Source organism: Rhinichthys klamathensis, unplaced genomic scaffold, assembly GCF_029890125.1.
Source record: "Rhinichthys klamathensis goyatoka isolate OS25496 unplaced genomic scaffold, OSU_Roscu_1.1 h1tg000827l_1, whole genome shotgun sequence".
Classification (NCBI taxonomy): domain Eukaryota; kingdom Metazoa; phylum Chordata; class Actinopteri; order Cypriniformes; family Leuciscidae; genus Rhinichthys; species Rhinichthys klamathensis.
The window spans coordinates 310,001-331,690 of NW_026607209.1; the positions used below are offsets into that span (position 1 = coordinate 310,001).

The 21,690-nt window shown below is 37.7% G+C and overlaps 1 protein-coding gene across 1 annotated transcript in view; it reads right to left on the minus strand.

Moving 5' to 3' along the window:
• hdac4 (histone deacetylase 4) overlaps positions 1–21,690 on the minus strand; it is a 120,635-nt gene that overhangs the window by 10,290 nt on the left and 88,655 nt on the right. Inside the window, exons 21-22 of the mRNA XM_056243696.1 lie at positions 10,401–10,519; positions 8,214–8,347 (exon numbers count right to left, since the gene is read on the minus strand). Of these exons, the coding sequence (XP_056099671.1) occupies positions 8,214–8,347; positions 10,401–10,519 (253 nt within the window). The remainder of the gene's footprint in view (positions 1–8,213; positions 8,348–10,400; positions 10,520–21,690) is intronic.

Sequence of the window (21,690 nt, forward strand, 5' to 3'; positions counted from 1 at the left end):
GAATTTTCATGTATTAATCGCTTTTTGTATTTTGCATTGCAAAAACTTAAAAAAAACGAGACCTTCCCCGACTTCCCAGGTTGTCTATGAAAGCCTGTATTTTTATTTGAAGGACTCGGGCTGAAAACCCAAAGAATGTTTCGTTCTGTGACACATGAAATTAATGCTTATACAATGTTCAGTATAATGCCGAAACTATTGTAATGTCAAAGTCATGCAAAGAAAAGGGATTCCTTCAAACTGTAGTCTCACATAGCCAGATCTATGTATAGTCTATAGTCTCAAACATATGTCGATGATGCCGGTGAATTGCAGAGCTAGTGCACTGCAAACATATCCACATCGATATGATCAGATGCTTTCTTAACCGCTGTTTTCTCACAGCTGTGATTTTTTATTGGGTTTATTTTGTTATTGAAAGGAAAGCTCGCAGCACATATTTAAGTATTCTTAAGTATTCAGCAGTGTGGTCTGGATGTTCGTTAACAGTATATCGCTGCAAAGGTATTTCCAACTTCTTTTTACTTCTAAGCAAAGAACCAAAAGAAACTTCGCCGTGAGAATATCGGGGCACTGAATCAAGTTCGGTCTCTTGTACGTTACGTGTGCACGAGTGCGAGAACAAGCAGTAAGTTGCTGACTGCAGTTTACTTAAAGGCCACCGGTGTCACTAATAACAAGATTCTGAATTCTACATATAGCCCCTTTAAATGCGTTAAAGTGAACATGATATGGGAACTAGGGAAGTATTTTGTAACTATAATGTACCACTGCATTAATGCATTGAAAATGATTTTACTAGAAGGACATTCATGACCAGCCCTGACAAAGCTGATTACAGTTTATTTTGAAATTCCTAATTTGATTGCAGTGACCTAACAAACAGTCCTTTACATTCTGGAAATCAAGCCCAGGCCACATAGGTTAAAGCTAGCATGTTTACTGTAGCTGTTGGATAAACACAGAGAAAAACCTCATGGTGACTGGCAGCAATTAGCTTATTAGGATGTTGTTTATCATATAATTGCTAATGACCACAATTTGAGAACAACATCTGCTTGCACACATCCATCAATGAGTCATGGATTCAAGGCTGAATGACGTCAGTCTCGAAGCATCATTAATGAGCCATTTAACTAGCGAATCCTTTGGTTACTCACGGAGAACAGCGAGAGAACTGATCATCAGAGCCGCCCCTGATCTGACTCATTTTCAAAGGAAACACAATCCTCATTATAACAGCGCCTCTTTCTCTTTACCTGCCTTTAAACAAGAGGAAGTATATTTCACACACACCAGCCCAGGCAGTTAAACGCTCAATATAATGACCACAGTCACACAGGAGGCTGCTGCGCTGTAAAGCGGCTCAATCATTCACTCTCTCGCTCCACGGACAGCAGGGAACCCGGATAGTGTCAGTGCGGTTCGCTTATAACAATTTGTGTAACGCAACATATTTTTGGTCTTTATAGGACACTGTACGTAGGTTTAGATAACATGTACAAAAACACCATAAGATTGTTTGTGATTGATAATTGATATTCAATTGATATTTAAAGACTATTTTCTATGTTTTATCATTCTAAATATTATTAAATATAATATAAATATTATGGAGTAGAATATTCCTTTAAATATTATTAAATTATTATGATCATATACACTGTATATATAAATATATATATGATATAATTAAAATAATTTACATTAAAATAAATATGACATTTTATAGCTACAGATTATATAAAGGTATATTGTAAAATAATTATAATAAAATAATTATATTATTATTATAAAAAAAATATATAAATATCTAGAAATGATAACCAAAATATTAAACTCTGTAACATTCAAAGATTATATTGTTATATTTAAAATAATTATTAAATAATGTAATCTTTACATATTACAGATTAGAGTACTTCTGTTATTATTCGTCATTATTATCATAAATATAAAATCTTATATATATATATATTATTTTATATTTTTAACAACATATCTTTATATTATTCACATAACACTATAATCTATTATACATTGGAAATGGATAATACAGCCAATGCTATCAGAAGATTAAAATCAGTCTCAATTAATCCTTCTGTAATGATGAACATGATTCATCTTTTATAACTACATTTGCAAACAACTGCCTTTTATTATGTGGTGTTTTCAGTTTTACTGTAATCATTTTCTCTTTTAAACTACAGAACACACAACATGTAAAAAAAATGGTCTAATTGATTCCTAAAATAAATAAATTGGTTTACTTTTGAGTGAAAGCACTCCATTGAGCTTGATTTACCTTTCAAGTCATAGACGACCGAATGAGCAAACCAGGCGGAGTAGAGGTCCGGGTAGCTGGAGCACCTGTTATCCCATGAGTCTCTAGTTCAAACACGCTCTCGAAAGCTCGGACTCTATCCACATCATCTACTCACTGCCCTGAACTTCACCTCCGTTACAATGTGGGCTTGAATGCAATGATAAAACACCTGCTTCCTGCAATGCTGATTACAGTCTGTGCTCTCGTTTCCTAATATCTATTATCCTGCCTGCGCTTCTCTTCTCGGGGCATTTGTGATATCTTGCATGGGTCATCAAATAACAGTGTGGTTGAACTGCCCCTTTTGAAAACCCCCTGAATGGGTGCCATGAAAAACATACATGATACTCCTCAAGAATCTAAACAAGGCCTCATACTTGGACAAATAAGGCAGAGACAAGCCAATGAACTCTTTGCGTATTAAAACGATTTGCACTGGAGAGGGCACTGGAAGCATTTAATAAGGCATAAGTTGTTCTGAGTGTCCAATGCTCATGGGATAGTCAGTCCTTCCACTCTGGAGCTTTATGACATACTCTTCCTCTGTACTTTGTGCTTCCTAATTTCCTTTGATTACTTTAAGTCTGCATGTGTCTCCCTGGCTGTCGGTGACCCCGTCTGCGAGAGGTGTGAAGATAACTGCTTTCAGATGGGCCGCTGGTAGCGTCTGTAAGCTGAAAGGGAAGAGAGCGAGCGTGAGATACTTTGAGCCCCCCCCCCCCGAACATCCCTCCAGGGAGTGCACTCGATAGGCAGCTGAGACGGGCCCTTACTGAGCAGTTTCGCTTGCTCAATGCCTCCGTCTCCTTTATCCTTTTCCTGCTATGACAACTAACCTTCCCATGGGGCAAACTGGAGATGAAGGCAGCGTCAGGCGGGCCTGTAGACTCACTGTCTGCCACCGACCGAATGCTGGCGCAGGTAAACCGATTATGATTATTGCATTAAGACTGCTAGTATGTGGTTCTACTCTAAAAGCAAACAGGTCCAGATCAGTTAGTGCATATACTTTCTGACAAGCCTGTGACTGTGGAGAAAAGAGAAAAAGTTCATTCCTATCCCATGCACATGTACAGGTCACACTACTGTAGCTGCTTTGTACACTAACTGCTTTCTTTCTTTCTTTCATCCATCCATCCAACTATAATGATTAGAAATTATATTCTATTTTGTAATATTTAATATTATTCTTATTATTCATTACATGACTAATGAGCTGACACTTAATAATAATAATAATAATATTCAAACAACACTTAGTAGTAACAAATAAAAACCTACTAGAAATAGGCTCACTCACAGCAATGAAAAATTGAAAAGAAAATATTAACTTATTAAACCTGGTGAGCTCTGACTTGATTAGTATGTTTATATAAATAAATACAATTCTTGTTGATTGCGTAAGGCAGGTATTAGAAATAAAAAAAAAAGTTGTGCACATAGTTTTGTGAACTTTTTACAAAAATATTTTAATGTATATAAAATTTAAATGAAAGCATCTAGCAAAATCTACACTACTATTCAAGAGTTTGGGGTCAGTATGATTTTTTTAACTACCGGTAAATGAAAACTTACATTCAGCAAGGACATTAAATCAAAAGCGACAGTAAAGACTTTTACGTTGTTACAAATACAATTCTAGTTCATGCTGTTCTTTTAAACTTTCAAAGAATCTTGAAAAAAATGTATTACAGTTTCCACAAAAATATTAAGCAGCACAAATGACATTGATAATAATAATAATAAAAAAAGGTTTCTTGAGCAGCAAATCAGCATATTAGAAAGATATCTGAAGGATCACGTGACACAGAAGACTGGAGTAATGATGTTGATTTAAAAAAAATTTACATTTATTTTAAATCGTTATAATATTTTATAATGTTACTGTATTTACTGTTATAACATCTGAAATTTGCACACCAAAAGTGTCAATTAGTGACAGAACTAACTAACATAAGTCTAATTTCTGGTGCAGAAGTCACAGAGAGCACACAGCCACAATCACCTTGTTTTATTATCCTGTTTATTTTCCTCTCATCCCCAGAAATGGAGTGGAGACAGCTCACTTTTACTGTTCCAGGAATGCATTTACAGGCTTGTCTCTCGAGCTTCAATAACACCATGAATGAGGCCCGTCCTCTCATCTGACCGTAAGAGTGGCAAAATGATTGAGCCCTGCTCTGAACACTAACCTCCAGCGCTCAGCTAAGCTAGCCTCTGGGAAGCCGTATAAACTCAGCACAAGTGTAAATGTCGGGATCCACATAGGCTGGGATCGTGTTTTAGAGGCTCAATGGGTCTGCATGGATGGTTTCAACAGGTTCTCTCCTTCACCAATAGAAGTCAACTCTGTAGGGATGTGCCACATCGACACTCTCTCAAAATACACACAATTTCTGATGTCCGAAGGCCTGTCAATTCACTTAAAACTATTTTTGTATGCAATTCTGAATCAATCATAGACAAAATATGACTATTTCTATGACTAAGTCAACATCAGGGCTCTATTAATTATTGAGAATAAAACATATTTAAAGCATGTATTAAACGAAAACAAAAACAATTTCACACATAGTAGTAGTAGTCCCTGTTATCTGTCCTTTGTTTTCTAATTCTATTTCTTTAATCTCAATTTTTTAAAGGGCTCATATCATGAAGGATCAAATTTTGCCTTTTGATAAAACAATGCATTTGACTTTCAAGATTTAACATTAATGCTTTACTACCAACATATACATGTCCACGCCACTCTTGCATGATCAGAAACCCAAGGTGAGCCTATTAAGAAGGAAGTAGGATATATTGTATTATCCCTAAATAGCAGAAGCAACATAATAACCATGTTTACCAGTCAGAGGCCATGTTCACACAGCAGCAGTGTACAGTTGTCAGTCCTGTATTTGAGTCCTTAATACGGTTATGTTCTCACACACAGTCACGTTATTTATGGGAGTGACAACTGCATTCTTTAAACAAACTCACACCGATACATTTTCAGAATTAACCGCACCCTCAGAAAACCTGGACAACTAGTTGTCTGTCACGTCACACAGTGCGAGAGAGCCTCTCTGGAAGAGACAGAGAACACAAAATCTCCAAGAAAGAATGGAGATAGTGAGCTGCCAACACAGGCAAACATTTTAAGCCATCACAGGTCCAACATTTGGTTGTGCTATGTAGTTTTAGCTGTTTAGAGTATCGCATCTTTAGCTTAGCAACATGCCAATGTCAAATGCTATTGAAATCAATTGAGGATGGATGCAATAAGTTGACGTCTATGTACAGTGTTCCAAATCACTTATGAGGTTCATTTAGGCTGCTGTTTAGACAGCAAAGCAGAGCCAACATGAGAATGTATTTGATTTAGAAAGAGAAAGGAAAGGCCCTGAATAAAGAAGATGAAGAGAAAGAATAGCAGTGAAGATGAGAGATGGGAACATAAAAGAAATTATTCTTCCTCTGACACAAGAGACAAGTGGATAAATGACGCCCTAAAGCTTCATTTGTCTTGTTTTTTCCATGTGCGGACAGTGAACCGTTCGCTATTCTTTCACTCCCACCCTCAGACTGGACTTTGACTGTGTCAGCTGAACCTTGGTGGCTGGCCAGCACAAAGGGAGTGCTGCTAAACACACACCCTGACAAACATCTAGTCTGTGACACCCTATACAAAAGCTGGGTGGGAGGACAGAGGACAGGGCTTGAGAACAAGGCCGACGGCCAGTAAAAAAAAAGAGCTTCAGCTCAGCTGATGGAACATTTACTTGCCCAGTTTGGCCAGTTATCAGTATGCAGAAGACTTGCTCTTAAAGTCAGCTAGAAGACACACGATGGGATTCTTTTGTAAAACTACTTAACACAAAATTCACGAAGTGTGACACTGTAAAAACAGCGAGAAAAGGTGCAACGGCTAAAGATGTCACCCTGACTCAACACAATGTCCAGCATAGATCAACTGTTAAGACAGCACAGAATTGGTTATTTAACTAAAAATAATTGTATAAAATTCGTTATTTGCTGAAAATGTGTCTCAGAGAAATCTTAACAATAAAAAAAATAACTAAACTCCACTAAGAAATAATCATATACTGTATATAATAAATTATATGTATAATATTATTTGAGTATTATACCATTTCTTGCAGGAAAGTGGAGTTTAGTTACCATTTAATTTATTATTGTTATTATTATTAATTTAATAATAAAAATAAATAAATTACACACTCAACCTGTCTACACTCCAGTTTCCAGTAAAAATAAATTTTAAATGAAATAAATAAAACTAGTACACACACACACACACACACAGACATATAATATAGTATATACATACACACTTTTATATTATATAAACATACTTTTATGTTAGATGCGATTAATAACATTTAAAGGTGCTATATGTATTTTTTAGCAGCCTCTATCGGCGATGTTTCAGATTGCAACCAATTTTTACAAGAGCGAGGACTCATGGTACACGGCCACACTGAGACTTTCAACACACCGGAGAAAGCATCACACAACATGCTGGAAACTCATGTAAACTCCCACTGCAACGTTACAATAATAGGCTACTTTTATCAGCTTGACGTTGAACTAATGCTCCATGCTCGTACCATGATAACGTTACATTGACTGCATTTAGCCGGCATGTGGTGTTAGCATAAGGCATTACACTAACTATTCGTGTCTTTCACAATCAGGCAGCAATGCCAACATAGGTGAATGTATAATATGATAACGAAAACGGTTAGTGACTAGACTGAACAATTTCAGTGTAACAGTAAGATCGTAGGAAGTAACATTACTGTACTGAACGTGTCTGGAAATGTGTATTATAAACAGTATGATAGTAGTGGGATGAGTGACGTTAGACCGTAGATCTAGTACATAAAATAAAAGTTACATCCTAAAGCACCTACTTTTTGATTTTGTAGTTTACCTGGCTATTTCATTACAGTATACCATTATTTATTTCAGCATATCTGAAAACTTAATAGCGGAGGTCTCTCCATAATTCAAACGCTCTGCCGATGTTGATCCGTGTTTTTGTCCTAAGTCGATCCGACTCACGTTTGGCCTGACGAGCTTCAGCAGATACATTTTTGTTTTGTTTTTTATATTTATGTGGAGTTTGTGTTGGAGTGTGTGTTGTGCTGGAGGCAGGTCGTTTTTTGGTGTTATCAGACTCCATGCCGTTCGCTGCAGTGCAGTCGCATAGACTGTATATAAAAAGGAGAGAGGCTCGGGAGCGCGCATGCACGTCACATCCGATGGATTTCGCAGAAAATCCGACCCGGAGACTTCACATAGAAATAGGAATACTGGCCTTTAGAGGTAATAGCAAAACCCGACAAGTGGATCATTGTAATGTGTGATTACAACCCCTTCACACACAGGCAATAAAAAAAGGATTCATTTTAGAAGAAAAGTTCCATATAGCACCTTTGATTAATTTGACACGCATATATATATTTTAATTTTTTTTACAGGAAACTGGAGTGTAGATATGTTGAGTTTGTAATGTCCGTTGCATCAAATGGCATCATTGATAACATCATTTGTTTAAATAATGTGGTGAGCGAGGTGGAACTGACTGTTTGTCCAATTAATGAAAGAGTTGAAACTGTTTGAAACTAGGACAGCCATTATTTTCCCAGTTCTGTTCAGTGTCATTAGTACTGCAGAAATAACTTCACCTTTAAAACTATACATTCTTCTCTCAAGACAAGTACAATCTGAAAAGCTGGCTCAGCTGGATATAAAATCCATATTATTGAACATTGGAGGATGTTGTCATTCTGTAAAACCCCTTCATGTTTTCCTCCATTCATAAAGCCCCGTCCATCCCTGAGTCACCCTCCCCGTCTGATCTCCAGTCAGCTCTTACCTCGATTCCAAGTAAAGCAGAAACACATGCTTCGGAGGCATCGCAAATGGCGGTGAGGTCGTGACCCCCCTCCAGCGCGAGCACCAGCCGGCCGCCGGCCAGTCCCATCAGCTGCTTGGTCAGGTAGCCAAAACCTGCCAAAGGGGGAGACAGGATATACAAGAGGGGGTTATAGAAACCGGTGGCTGGCCTTTGATCAAAGGAATCAGAGATGAAGAAAAAAAAATGAAGAGGGGAAAAAAAAGACAGTATTACATCACATTCTCTCCGTTAAAAAGACGGCACTCTGGATTTACTGGGACTAAACATATAATATGAGGCAGGTTTAATTTTAATAAATGTGGCTTAGTTTTTTTGGCTCCAGCCATCTTTTGATCTTTGTTTGAATATATGTATCCGACTATACCTCCCTTTCCCAAAGAATCACATTCAAGGCCATCCTAGATGAATTTATTTAGTTTTAATTCTTTACTGGCATGACAGGGTCCAATGGGATGTTCTTCAACACGTCCATAAGAGAAGGAACCGTCCAGTACAGCTCAACCACTGAGAACCTGATACAAACTTTATGCAGCATATCAAAGTGCACCAGAACCGCAGCTACTCTGAATAATTATGCGCATACTGTGCTTGTGCACATCATTCTTAAAGGAATGGTACTCCCAACACAAAAAAAGATGTTATTATGACGTTCCAAAGTTTTATACAGTTATTTTGTATGGGAAGACAAAAGAAGACATTTGGAGAATGTTTACGCTGCTCTTTACCGTACAACGACAATTCATCGTGACCACTACCACCTCGTGAAAGAAGTCTGTACAAAGTCACCTGAAGTTTTTCAATAGCTTTGTAAGATGTAATTCACTGAAAAACCTAATTCTTCTCCAAATCAGTTATGACATTCAATAACTAATGGCGTTTGCTGTCAATGTTGAAAAAAACCTGTATAATTTGAACCTCAAATTTGTGAGTTCTGGTAGAGAGGAATATTATCAGTCATCCTTCTGTCGTTCCAAACGCATTATTTTTGAATTTGGAGAATATTTATGAAGCTCTTGTCCACATAATGAAAGTTCATGGTGACTAAGTCCACTCCATAAACCATCATAAAAGTAGACGGTACGACACGTGCACTATATATTTCAAGTCTCCTGAAGTCATATGATAGCTTTGTGTGGGGAAACGAAACTATTTATGACTCCATTTAATGAAAAAAGTCCTTGTTCACCATGTTCAGTTGTGACAAACAAAAACCAATGGTGTTTGCTGTCAATGATGCCAAACTTGGTGAAACTAGTCAAACTTGAATTTCATCATATTCACCATATTTGAATTTGAGACTTTTATGAGTTCTTGTAGGGAGGAAGATAAGATGCGTTTCATTCAGACTTGACATGTGGCGTACAAATAACGTGGCCTTGTTTTTTCGTCCTTTTTGAACAAGACAAAAACCACGTACGAATTTTGAAACGACAATAGGGTGAGAGCATAACGTCAGAAATAATTATTGGGTGACTTATTCCTTTAAGCTGAGCAGAAAAATGAAAAACAAACGCCGGCACGGATCGAATCATTCTTAGATCAGCAGATGGAATGAATCTGATTTAAAGTTCACTTTTAGATGCAAGAATGGTGCAAATTCAGACCGGACAACCTGTCTTTCTTTAGACTCTGGGCAAATGTTTTAAGCGAACAGTGTTTCTACTTTGCGTTTCCAGCACTGACATATGGACAGCTTTCACCAGGAGATGTAATCTACAAGAGCTGGCCTTATGATCCCGCTAACAGGATAAAAGCAGCTTTTTGGACCCCAATAACAAGTGCTGTATAATCATTAAATGTTTGATTTAGAAACAAGCCTGGAATGCCATCTTGATATTATGCACACATGGGGGGAAAAAATAAAGGAAAAACATCAGGGATCTGAAAGTATGAGACCGGATGACTGGTACAATCCCTCCCTTCAGGGATTAGACTTTGCACACAAGAGTGTGGTCTCTTGTTTTTGTGGTATTAGCACATGATAAATTTGCCTGAAATGAAAGCTTTTAGACATGAGAAATGAGCGAGAGAGAGAGAGAGGAGTGGGACAAAGGCTGACTTCCACGTCAATGACTCATCTTTTTGCTCTGAACCGCTTCATTCCACGAGAATGTTCCTAAGTACAGGGATACGCAGAGCACTTACATTTGGCCGTGAGTTTGTACCCTCCCAGAGGAGGCTGGTGGCCCTCCACAGCGTCGAAGCCTGAAGAAACCAGCACCACGTCCGGAGCGAACTCATTCGCGATAGGCATCACCACCGTCCTTAAAAAAAAAAAAAAAAAAAAAACAAGACCACATGAGTTCGAATAGTTCAGCCAAAAACGAACGTCAGCATTTATTCACCGTCATTTTTCCCAAAATATTTTTTTAACTATGGGCACTTTTTTCCTTCTGGACATAGAAAATAATACCAATGTCCATTAGTGGATACATGAATCACATGTAAACTTTTTAGTTGAAAAAAATAAATACAAATATAAATACCACCACAGTGCCATTTCCACCCTCTCACATGTTATGTATTGTTTTTAATAGCATTCTGTGATGGAATTGGTGGTGGAAATGACATTTTAACAAAATCCTTTGTCTTGCTAAGACTAATTAGCATTTATCATTTTATGTCTTCTATATACAGACAATTAAATAATATTTTCACTGTTCTTGCAAAATGTGCCAAAATTCCAGCTAGGCTGGAAATTATGCAAAATCGTCTGTTCAGAAGTGATATCTACCCTGCTTAAAACTTTATTAGGGGAAACATTGTTCAGTGTGGCACTGCAAAACGTGCCAATAAATATTCATTGTTTTTTGACATTCAGTCTTTGTTTAGATTACAATAGTTTTAAATGTACAAAACATATTTTTATGATGGATTTTCATGTTTTAAGACTGGAAGTCTGTGTTCGGGACAAGGGTAATACAATAAAGTCTATAAATAAAAGGCATCGGAAAAGTAGAAACAATAAATTATGAGTACATGGTATAACGTTTCCAAGTTTTTAATGTGACTGAAAAAATGAAAAAAGTGAATCCCTGGAACATAAAAGTCGAAGAAACACCCTTGTTGCAAAATGTTAAAGCCGCTTTCCCCCCCATACAATAAAAGTGACCAAGACATTAAGCAAAATTATCAGTGTCTTAATTTTCAGTTAAAGCTATTGAAAAACAATGTAGTCATATGGACTACTTTAGGATGCTTTTATGATGTTTTTTTGGAGCCTTGCAGGTCCTGGTTGACATATACTCGAACAGCATGAACATTTTGCAAATCGTTTTTTTTTGTGTGTGTTTTAAAGCAGGAATAAAATAATATAGGTTTGGATTTGACGTAAATGATGACCATTTGTTTGTGAACAACTCCTTTAAACATTCATGGCAAACAACCCAAAGAGAATGAAGCAGTGCTATTTTATGATAAATATAGTCCAAACTCCCCCAAAACACCAGTTGCCATCATGGGAGACATTTAAATTCAAAGAAACAAGACTAGATTCAGTATGATTCATGGGACGAATGGGGTTTTAACGGCTCATTCTGTGGTAAAGTCGCGATTTCTAAACCGAGACTGCCTGTTGCAAAGACAGCCGTCGGACTCAGCAGAGGTTGTGAGACAACATGACTGGGGTGTGTGCATGGCGTGAAAACAATCCCAGCCGTTCTGTCAGTAAGGCACATAACACACACATCCATGCATACACACACGCACGCACCCTCCTATTGCGTTTGTCTTGGCAATGCCGATCGGACTGTAAGGGTCATCAAAGCTCTCGTCGGATGAAGACGACACGCAAATTGATTAGGCGGAGGATATTCTGACTTTGAGTTGATGACTGCGGCCAGGCCCTGCATTCCTTCTGGGCTCACAGCTGTGAGGCTATATTAAGACGACAGATTTCTCTTTCTGAACTGCAGCTGGAGAAATGGGATATATAACTGGGCTTGGTGGGGCGGGAGGCTTGGCGCTCTGTGCTCAAGTGTAGGTGTAGTTGACGTTACAGACTTGATTTGTGTAAGGCTTCATTTCTGTGGCTGTTAATAAAGATTTGATGCAGTAGTAGAGGTTTATGGTGTGAGGGAGAGTGGGGTAAGATGTGTCATCTGCCTGATTTAACAGTCTGTGTCATGTGACCATATACTGTATTTAGAAAGCTTAAAAGATGCACATGAGAAAAGTGATTATGCTAAAAGCCGTTTTGCATGTCAAAGTAAATTTATATTTTTATTTAATTTATTCTATATATTTAATTTATATAAATTATATTATATAATAATTGTGAAATTTATATAGATTTACACTACCGTTCAAAAGTTTGGGGTCGGTACGATTTTAAATACTTTTAAAAGAATTCTCTTCTGCTAACCATGGCTGCGCTTATTTGATTAAAAATACAACAAAAATCAGTTATAGTATTAAATATTATTCCAGTGTAAATCAGCTGTTTTCTGTGTGAATATATAGTAAAGTGTAATTTATTCCTGTGATCAAAGCTGAATTTTCAGCATCACCAGTGTCAGTGTCTTCAGTGTCAAATGATCCTTCACAAATCAGTATAATATGAGGATTTGATGCTCAAGAAACATTTATTATTATTATCAATGTTGAAACAGTTGTTGGTCTGTCAGTTGTACAGTTTTTTTTTTTTTGGATTCTTTGATGAATAGGAAGTTCAAAAGACTTTTGTAACATTATAAATGTCTTTACTGTCACTTTCGATCAAATTAATTATTCCTTGATAAATAAAAGTATTGATTTCTTTCCTCCAAAAAATAAAAATAAAATTCTCACTGACCCCAAACTTTTGAACGGAAGTGTATATATATTATATATATATATATATATATATATAAACACACAACTTAAGCATACAGCATATACACACATTTATTATATAAACACAAACTTTATGTTAGATGCAAATAATTGATTTCAGAGCACTAAAATATATAAATATAATGATATATTTATATATCATTTATATATCATTATACACACACACATTATGTAAAAACAAACTTATGTTAGATCAATCAATTTGACAGCACTAATATTAACATAAACTAGAAAAAAATACTAATGCACAGTCCCATCAAACGTCCCATTAATATGCTGAACACTATTCAAGATCTTTTTTATAATACAGCCCGGAAAGAATTTAATATTAAGACTATTTGATCGCATTGGAATAATGTTCAGCTTTTTGAATACTAACCTTATTTGTAATTTCCAGTACTTTATTGTTGATTTCCTGCACTATTAGTTGATTAAACCCCTGGCACAACTTACCCCAAAGTAATTTACAACACAGATGCCTTTTTGGGAAAACGTTTCATTCATTAATTCAGTGGTAATCTTAAGCAATGCATATATTATGTTTTATAATATAATTTATATAATATATAATTTGTTTGTATTATTTTTAATTTTTGTTGTATTATATAAAATGTTAGTTGTTCAAATATTCCTCAATAATTCAACATATCCCTTCACATGACACAGCTTACCTCTAACATGGGTTACTCAAAATTCCTTAGAAAAATAAAAATCAGTTATTAGACATGGCGATGACTCATGTATGCTCCTAGCAGGGAGGTTTCTTTCACACGCAGCTATTCTGCATTGCATTAACTGTAGTGCCCAGTTGCACAATATTCTTCGTCTCTGGTTGAACTTCACTGGCCTCTGGAATATGGCACTTGTCCTCTTGCCGAAGGTGGGCAAAAGGCCCAACTCCTAAGATGGCCAAAGTCCACAGCTGTGCCTCATATTTTCCATCTTAAAGTACCTAACCTCACCTCAATTACACCCTGTGCCCCACACCGAGCCCAGCTGACTGCACTGCCCGACTTACTGGAGGTCTAAAGGCTTCAGAAAGGATGACAGAAGGCTTTGAGAGTCCAACAGGGTTTGCGTCACAGAAAAGCGGCTGAAATGTCATCACACGGCTGCAACGGGAACGCAGTGTTTTCAGTGTTGTCTGGGAAAGCGCAGTGGTGTCTGTGTGGTCAGCTGGTAAGTGAAAACAAGCTTGCTTGATACTATTTAGAGAGTCAACAGTGACTCGTGTTGGTGCATGCTGAGATCCTTAAAACAGTGGTTGAAAATAAAAACTTGCAAGATCAAAAAAAAGAAAGAAAAGAAAAGATGTGTGGAGGTTAGGCATGCACCGATATTAAAATTCTGGCTGACATAACAGGCCAAAAAGAATCATTTTCATTCCATGTTTTGGCGGAACTGTCAAAATTAAATGAATTATTAAAATGATTAAATATGAAAGAAACCCAGAACATTAAAATCAATCATTTTAAATGCTACAAGTGAATTTAGGCATCTTAGCATTAAAATGAACTGGATGGAAAATGGATATTCATTTTGCAATTTGCTAAAGATTACATTTAACAGACTTATTAAATTATTTCCCTAAAAAAAAAAGAAGCAAAAATATTGATATATACTGTCAATGTTAAAATTCTATACTATTTTGTCTAAATAAACAAAAACAACCCAACCCCCCCAAATTAAAACAAAACATTAAAATCTAAAATCAATCATTTTAAACGTTAGAAGTGAATTTAGGCATCACACCATTATAATGCATAAGATGCAATATGGATATTCATTTAACAATTTGCTAAAGATTACATTTAAAAGTGTTTATATAACTTTTAAATAACTAAAGATGAACTTTAAGTGTGTTAACTGGGCAAATTGAATCACAATTTAAAAAAGGGAAATGAGCAAATATTAAATATTGTTGAATATAGATAAAAAAAATAAAAAAAAACACACACACACACAGACAGACACACAAAACCCCCACTAAACTCTCATATTAGCCTATAACTGATATGGTACCAATATATTGTGCATACGTAAAAAAATATATAAATAAATTCACATCACCCACCGCTGCTGCAAAATGCAAAAGGAGGCATTTTAATGAATTTGCACCGTTTTCCTGGTATAAATTGCAAAATCAGCTAAAATTGGACTGTTTACCGACAATGACACAATTTAAAATGAGGATAAAAGGACTATTTGAGTACTAGATGCACATGTGCTGTTACTGAGAGCGGCTGGTGATTATGTTGAGAGTATGTTAAATTGCCAAAATGTACTTTTTTTTCTTGTTTGTTTTGTTTTTGTTAATGTTTGTATATGTACTTTTTAATATGGAACTATTATTCTGCTGTCTTGGCCAGTACTCCCTTGAAAAAGAGATTCTGAATCTCAATGGGATTATTTCCTGGTAAAATAAAGGTAAATAAAATAAATGAATATCAGGTTTGGTCAATATAATGGAAGCACATAGTGACTCGCAAATAAGTCTCACTTATCATTGTCCAAGTGCTTTGACAAGTGACAACCCAATATTTAAGCGGCCGTCCAGTAAAAGTGTGCAGGTTGCTACTGCTCTCCAGTGCACCATCCAGCGCTTCATGCTTCTGTCCAGTAGGCGGTGGAACATTTCACCTGCTTCCTCCACGCAACAAAGTAAAAGGTGCTTTTCCGGCACAATTTTACTGTGTAGTTGTTGAAATATCGGAACACCTGGAAAATGATCAGTGAGCTGATACAGACACTTGTGAGGCCTTTATTAAATCCACTGAAAATGATATTGATTAAAATATCACCTGCAAAAAAGTGTTCTGAAAAATAAAATCAAACATGTTTTGGAAAAACACGATGGTGAGCAAATGAATGCATTTTCATTTTTGGCTGAGCTATCCCTTTAAGGTCAAGATCTCAGGCTAGAACGTCTATTAATGAGACCTTTATTCGCTAACACAGCAAGAAGAAGAAGAAAAAAGGCTGAGCGTTGCTCAACGGTCACACTTTCCATCACAGGTGACACCTCACATCGAGAGCCTCCTAGCTCGCCAGAAACAGCAGAGGTGCGCCCAGTCTAGCCCTGGGCAAATCAAAGCTCCACACAGGCCACAGGCACTCGCAGGGCAGCCGCAGACTCACAGAGGGGTCCTCGCTACGTCAGCAGCAGTGCGGGCAAGCGGCCAGAACCTTCCGTTCTCCACTTTGATGTTCAGAGACGAGCAAGCTTCAGGCGCCCGCCAAAACTGCTCGCATCATCACATTCCCCCCGCCACAAAAAACAAACACACGCCTCTTCTCTAAAAACCGCACGATCAATTATCAAGCCCCGTGTGGAAAAGTCTTCTTTAAAGCCTGTGCGCTCATGAATCAGACAGCGTTGATGCGGAGATGAAAAAGAGCTTTACTAATTAGGCCGTGGATGCTGAGATTTACGAGCTACAGAACGTAGTGGCATCCTGTTCGAGTGGGAGCCATCCAAACTCCTGTCCAAACTCCAGCTTATTTGGCTGCTTTATGGACGCTTCTGCTGACGGGTATGATCATTCCTGCATTTCAATCCAATTGCCACAAAAAAAAGCAGGATTAATCACTGGCGAGACCACACAGACACACAACAAACACAAATCAAATCGCACCACGCTACTTTGAAGACCAACAGCATCGCTGAACCAGCGAGTGGCCCCTCTCTCTTAAACCTCACTCCTTTCTGCAGGTCTTATGGGATGTTTTCCTCAAGGAGCTCCTGTGTGAGTCTTACTGAGACCCGGCGTCAGGTTCCAGAGCAGGACACGCAGATGAGGAGCCGAGGGCTCGTTTCTCACAAGATGATAGGGCCTCTGCCGAATCCCTTTGACCTTTGATGGGTTTGCTCCAGACTTGGACTGTTACGTCTAACTCTCACACACTCACAGACACGCAAATACAAGTATCTAGATTCATTCGGCTGCTATTTTAAAGTCTTTTCTTCACCTCTCTCTCTCTGTTGCCCATTCAGGGTTCCCACACTTGTTGACTAATGAATTGCCATGATCTTTTCATATGATTTATCTTGTCATTTAATCATTGGATTGACATCGGATGTAAAAATGCAGGCTGATAGTAATTTCATGGCCGAGAACCAATAATTGGCTGATAATACAGTTGTATGCTATTAAAAAAGTATCCGTGAAGGGTGAAATTAGGAATCACAACATCATAAAAAAGGACATTCAAAAATGTATAAAGGTTTGTTAAAGATGACATCAGTGTTATCAAACTACAAGTGTTTATTTTTTTTTATTTAAGTGAGAATTTGAAGACCGCAAAGGTAATCTAAATGCGAAAATATGCAGGAATTAAATATCTAATACCAGCAAACCTGATAACCATATAAACTACACTAAAAAAGTCAAAATTTCTCCCCAAAAGGCTCATTGTGAATTAGGGCTGCACGATTTGGGGAAAATGTCATATTGCGATTATTGAGGTCAATATTGCGATATGCGATTGCGATATAATAAACAAATGGTCAGATTAGTGATAATTCTGAAATGTGTATTTCTCAACTCAAACTAGCAACAACAACTAAATGATTGATAACACCTATAATGATCAATAAGCCATTGATGTCTGGATACAAATTAATTTAATTTTAATTTAAGTGAACTTCAAACAATTCTCACATAAACCCATAATAAATGTCATATTTACCTGTGCTCTTCCTGTCTAACAGGTAGGACATATACAGAAATTGAATAAAGTTATCAAACAGTCAGCTGCATAAATTATAAATTATATGGACTAAAATCCTATTTAAAGCTACACAAGTTCTTTGGTCAAGAGCAGTGAGTGTTTTTCTCTGTTCCCTTTGTTCTTTGATTAACTTTACTGACAGAAAGCATTATTGGATGCTGGCCCTTTAAGAGTTGCTGACAGAGACGCGGATCTCACGCGCGCCTAATTCTCTCACAACTCTTTACGACGACCATCATAAGACTGCTCTTATGTTATGAAGACACTCGACAAATGATATTTTGGCATAATTGTGTGTGTTATTGTTCGTTCACTTCAAGCGGAAAGAGAACTGTATTCTGGCGCGGTCTGTGCACGCGCATGATACTGGCGCACGTCTTTCAGTCAGGACATTCACAGGCAGCACGCTCTCTTTTGACTTGTCTCGCTGAATGGTTTAAAGCATTCGCATGAATAAGAGTAGGATCATGTAAACACTAGCCAAAGGATGACAAAAATAACAGATGCTGTGTTAACAACCCTAATTTGTTTATTTCATATAAAATCGCAGTATTTTGCGTCATATAATCGCATAGGCTTGACATCGCGATATGATTAATCGTGCAGCAATATTGTGAATGTGAACAATACAGAAATTTGAAGGCTTTTTACTTATTTACATGACCTGGCCTGGAAAACTACATTTAAAAATTCATATTTTTCCATGACCGTATAGAACCCCTGTCCATAAAGACAGCGAGTGCAGTCCTTCACAAATACTGAGCATGCATCATTTGCTGCACCTCTCATCTGCCATGAGCTCACCCTTCACAGACAGGTCCGCTGGGAAATGTTCATGGCCTCACACACTGCACCTGAACACAGTATCACATTCCTCCAGAACTCGCATGCAGAGGCCCCTTCAGATCCAGCGGACCATCCGTTTGACAGTCAGATCAGTAAATGACAACACACAGAGAGGATCTCTGCAGACTGCGGTTTGGGCTCTACATTCACTAATGACACAAGTGAAAAAAAAAGAAAAGATCTGGATTATCTCACTATCGCTGCAGTTGAAATTCAAGGGCGAAATAGGAGGAGAAATACTTAAAGTTATGCTGTCAAATAAATCGTTTTTTAGAAATTTGCAAGCAGACGTAGCATATAATTCAAAACAGACAGAGATATTGGACAGGCTGAATATTTTTAGCCAATTTGAGATTATCAGCTTTGGCTGGTAATATGGCTGCACGTTGGACGATTAACAAAAATGTTAGTTCCTTCTTGTATCAAATATGCAAGGCTTGACATTAACTTTTTTGCTCACCAGACACTGTGGCAAGTGGTTTTCCAGAGTTTTCCAGTAGCCACTCAGTATTTTCACTGGCCACAATTTTGACATCGATACCATGGGGGAAAGCTGCCATATAGTTATTTTTAACATCATCTCATAATTGTGCAGCAGGTATATTAGGGTGCTGTCACTTTAAGACCTGACACACAGGCCCATTAACTGTTACCAAAGCATTTTCTTTCTCAACTGTTTACATTCACTTAAAACATAACTGACTGTGTTATTGTGCATGTACGTGTTATTTTGTGTGTATTTGACTGTTAACGCGCAATAAGCAGTGGAAAATAACTGAATTTAGTACTGAGAGGCGGCTTTAAGTCCACACACTTTGGGTGCGAGCAAAAAATCTGCGGGAATGAGTCAAAATATGCGCAATACGCGCAATCCCACGCCGAAATTTAACCCCTGTAACTCCAACAATATTCATCCGGAGCAAATTAAATGAGTGAGTGAGGGGAGACGGGTTTGTGTGTAACTCTCTGTCGGAAAGATGAGAGAGTGAGAAACCACAGCTGGTATCGTGCATCTATTCTGAGAAAAATATATATATATTATACATAAAATTCACTGCTGAAATCCACCCGCATTTGGCGGGTGTTAATGTCAAGCCCTACAAATATGTACGTGTTTCTACTGTTCCGGATAACCACTAAATATGACATTATTTTTCCCAATAATTTAGAGGCATTACTATTGCTTAGTGCTAACATCAGGCCTATACCCAGACCCAGAGGTTGTGTTGTGGAGTCCATTTGATGTGAATTAGGTTGATGCAAAACAGTTTTTTTTACTACTAAGATGCGCAACAGGAAACTGCACCTGAGTCTGCGCCTGCTTGAAACGGTGGCCTGAGGTTCGTTCATGAGAACTCACAATTTGTGTGAGAGCAATCATGATTAACTTGAAGTTAACTGCTATTGATGAAGAAAAAATAAAGGAAGAAACAAAAGGCGGCATGAATAAACAAGAAAGGAAGAAAGGAAGGAAGGAAGAACAAAAACAAATGAAAGGAACAAAGAAACAAAAAGACAGAACAAACAAACAAGCAAAGGAAAGACAGACGTCAACAAACAATCAAATTTGGATTCATGTGAACTCAAAGATGGTACACAATTTGTCAAACTGTGGTTCGGACCAAACAATCAAACCAAGTGTGAAAACAGCCTTAGAGTCTCAGGAACACAAGGCAACAGAGCGTGAGAAGGTCTTCATCATCCTCCTCCTCTTCTCCCCAGTGGCAGCACATCTGCCTCGCTGTGGGGTCTGTGGGAAGACAGCGGAGCTTGGCATGAGAGTACAGGACCGCGTGTCTGGGATATACAATGTTGCGAGCACTTTATCCTTCTGTCTCACACACAAACGTCTTTGTCCCATGGCATGAGCAAGACAAACGGCGACCTCCATCTCTCTAGATGCTCATCCGCTTCACCCGAAACTCACTGGCTATGAATCCTCTTCCAAAAGCTTATTCAGGGAAACTTTCTGTCATGTTTGCCAGGGGGCACCCAGAGAACGGATCCACAGACGAGGAAGACTCAACCATGACGTGCAAGATGAGGCAAGGATTTATGACTGGTAATTAGCATTAGCCTGCGCAAATTTCCTTGCAATGGACTGAGACAAATTACATGGACTGGAACCACAAGGCTCTCGAAAACCGATCCCACCTCACGGGTCCACCAAATCCCAGAGCTGGAACATGCCAAGAGTGGTTTGGAACAGAAGGATCATGCACTTGTAAAACCAAAAAAAAAAAAAAAAAAAAGGCAGTGAAGGGTTAATGCTAGTCATGGCTATCCATCAGTCTCAAAGGCTTTTCCAATCGCTCCCCCGTCCAAAAAAAAAAAAAGCGAGAATGCAAAGAGTAAAGGCGGCGGGGAGGGGGGCACTTCAAAGCCTTGTCATCTGGCATTGCGAAGAGCTGGTTTGAATTAACTTCAATTCTCCTTTCTGTTTCCAAGTTCATGGTGAGAGTGCCTGGGCTTCTGGTTTTCATTAGAGCCAATTTTCTTATCTTTTTTCTCCCTACTTTCTTCATCCTAGGGTTGATCCCCAGTAAATGCAACGTGGCACTGGCTGGGTCTAAATAAGAAGGTGCTGCCCGTAAGGCATGTACTGTCTCGAGAGGCCCACAAAACATCGCTGAGGAGGAAGAGGAGGGGGGGGGGGGAAAGAGTGAGGAGGAAAAAAAGATGAAGGTAACCAGGAAAAAGACATGCATAAAGAGGGATAAGTGTGAAGAAAGGAAGAAAAGTCAGAAAGAAAGGTACAGAAGAAACAAACAAAAGAAAGAAAGCCAGAACAAAATTAAGGTGAAAAAAAGAAAGAACAAACAAACAAACAAAAGAAAGGACAGAAAAGCAAAAAAAAACACACAATTGAAACTTAGAAAGAACAAAACAAAAAGGAAATCAATAACAAACAATCAAAAGAAAGATACAGAAGGAACAAATAAAAAATAGACAAACAACGCAAAAATAATAAAATATCAAAAGAAAAAGAATGAAAAAAATACAAAGACAAACTGAACAAACATAC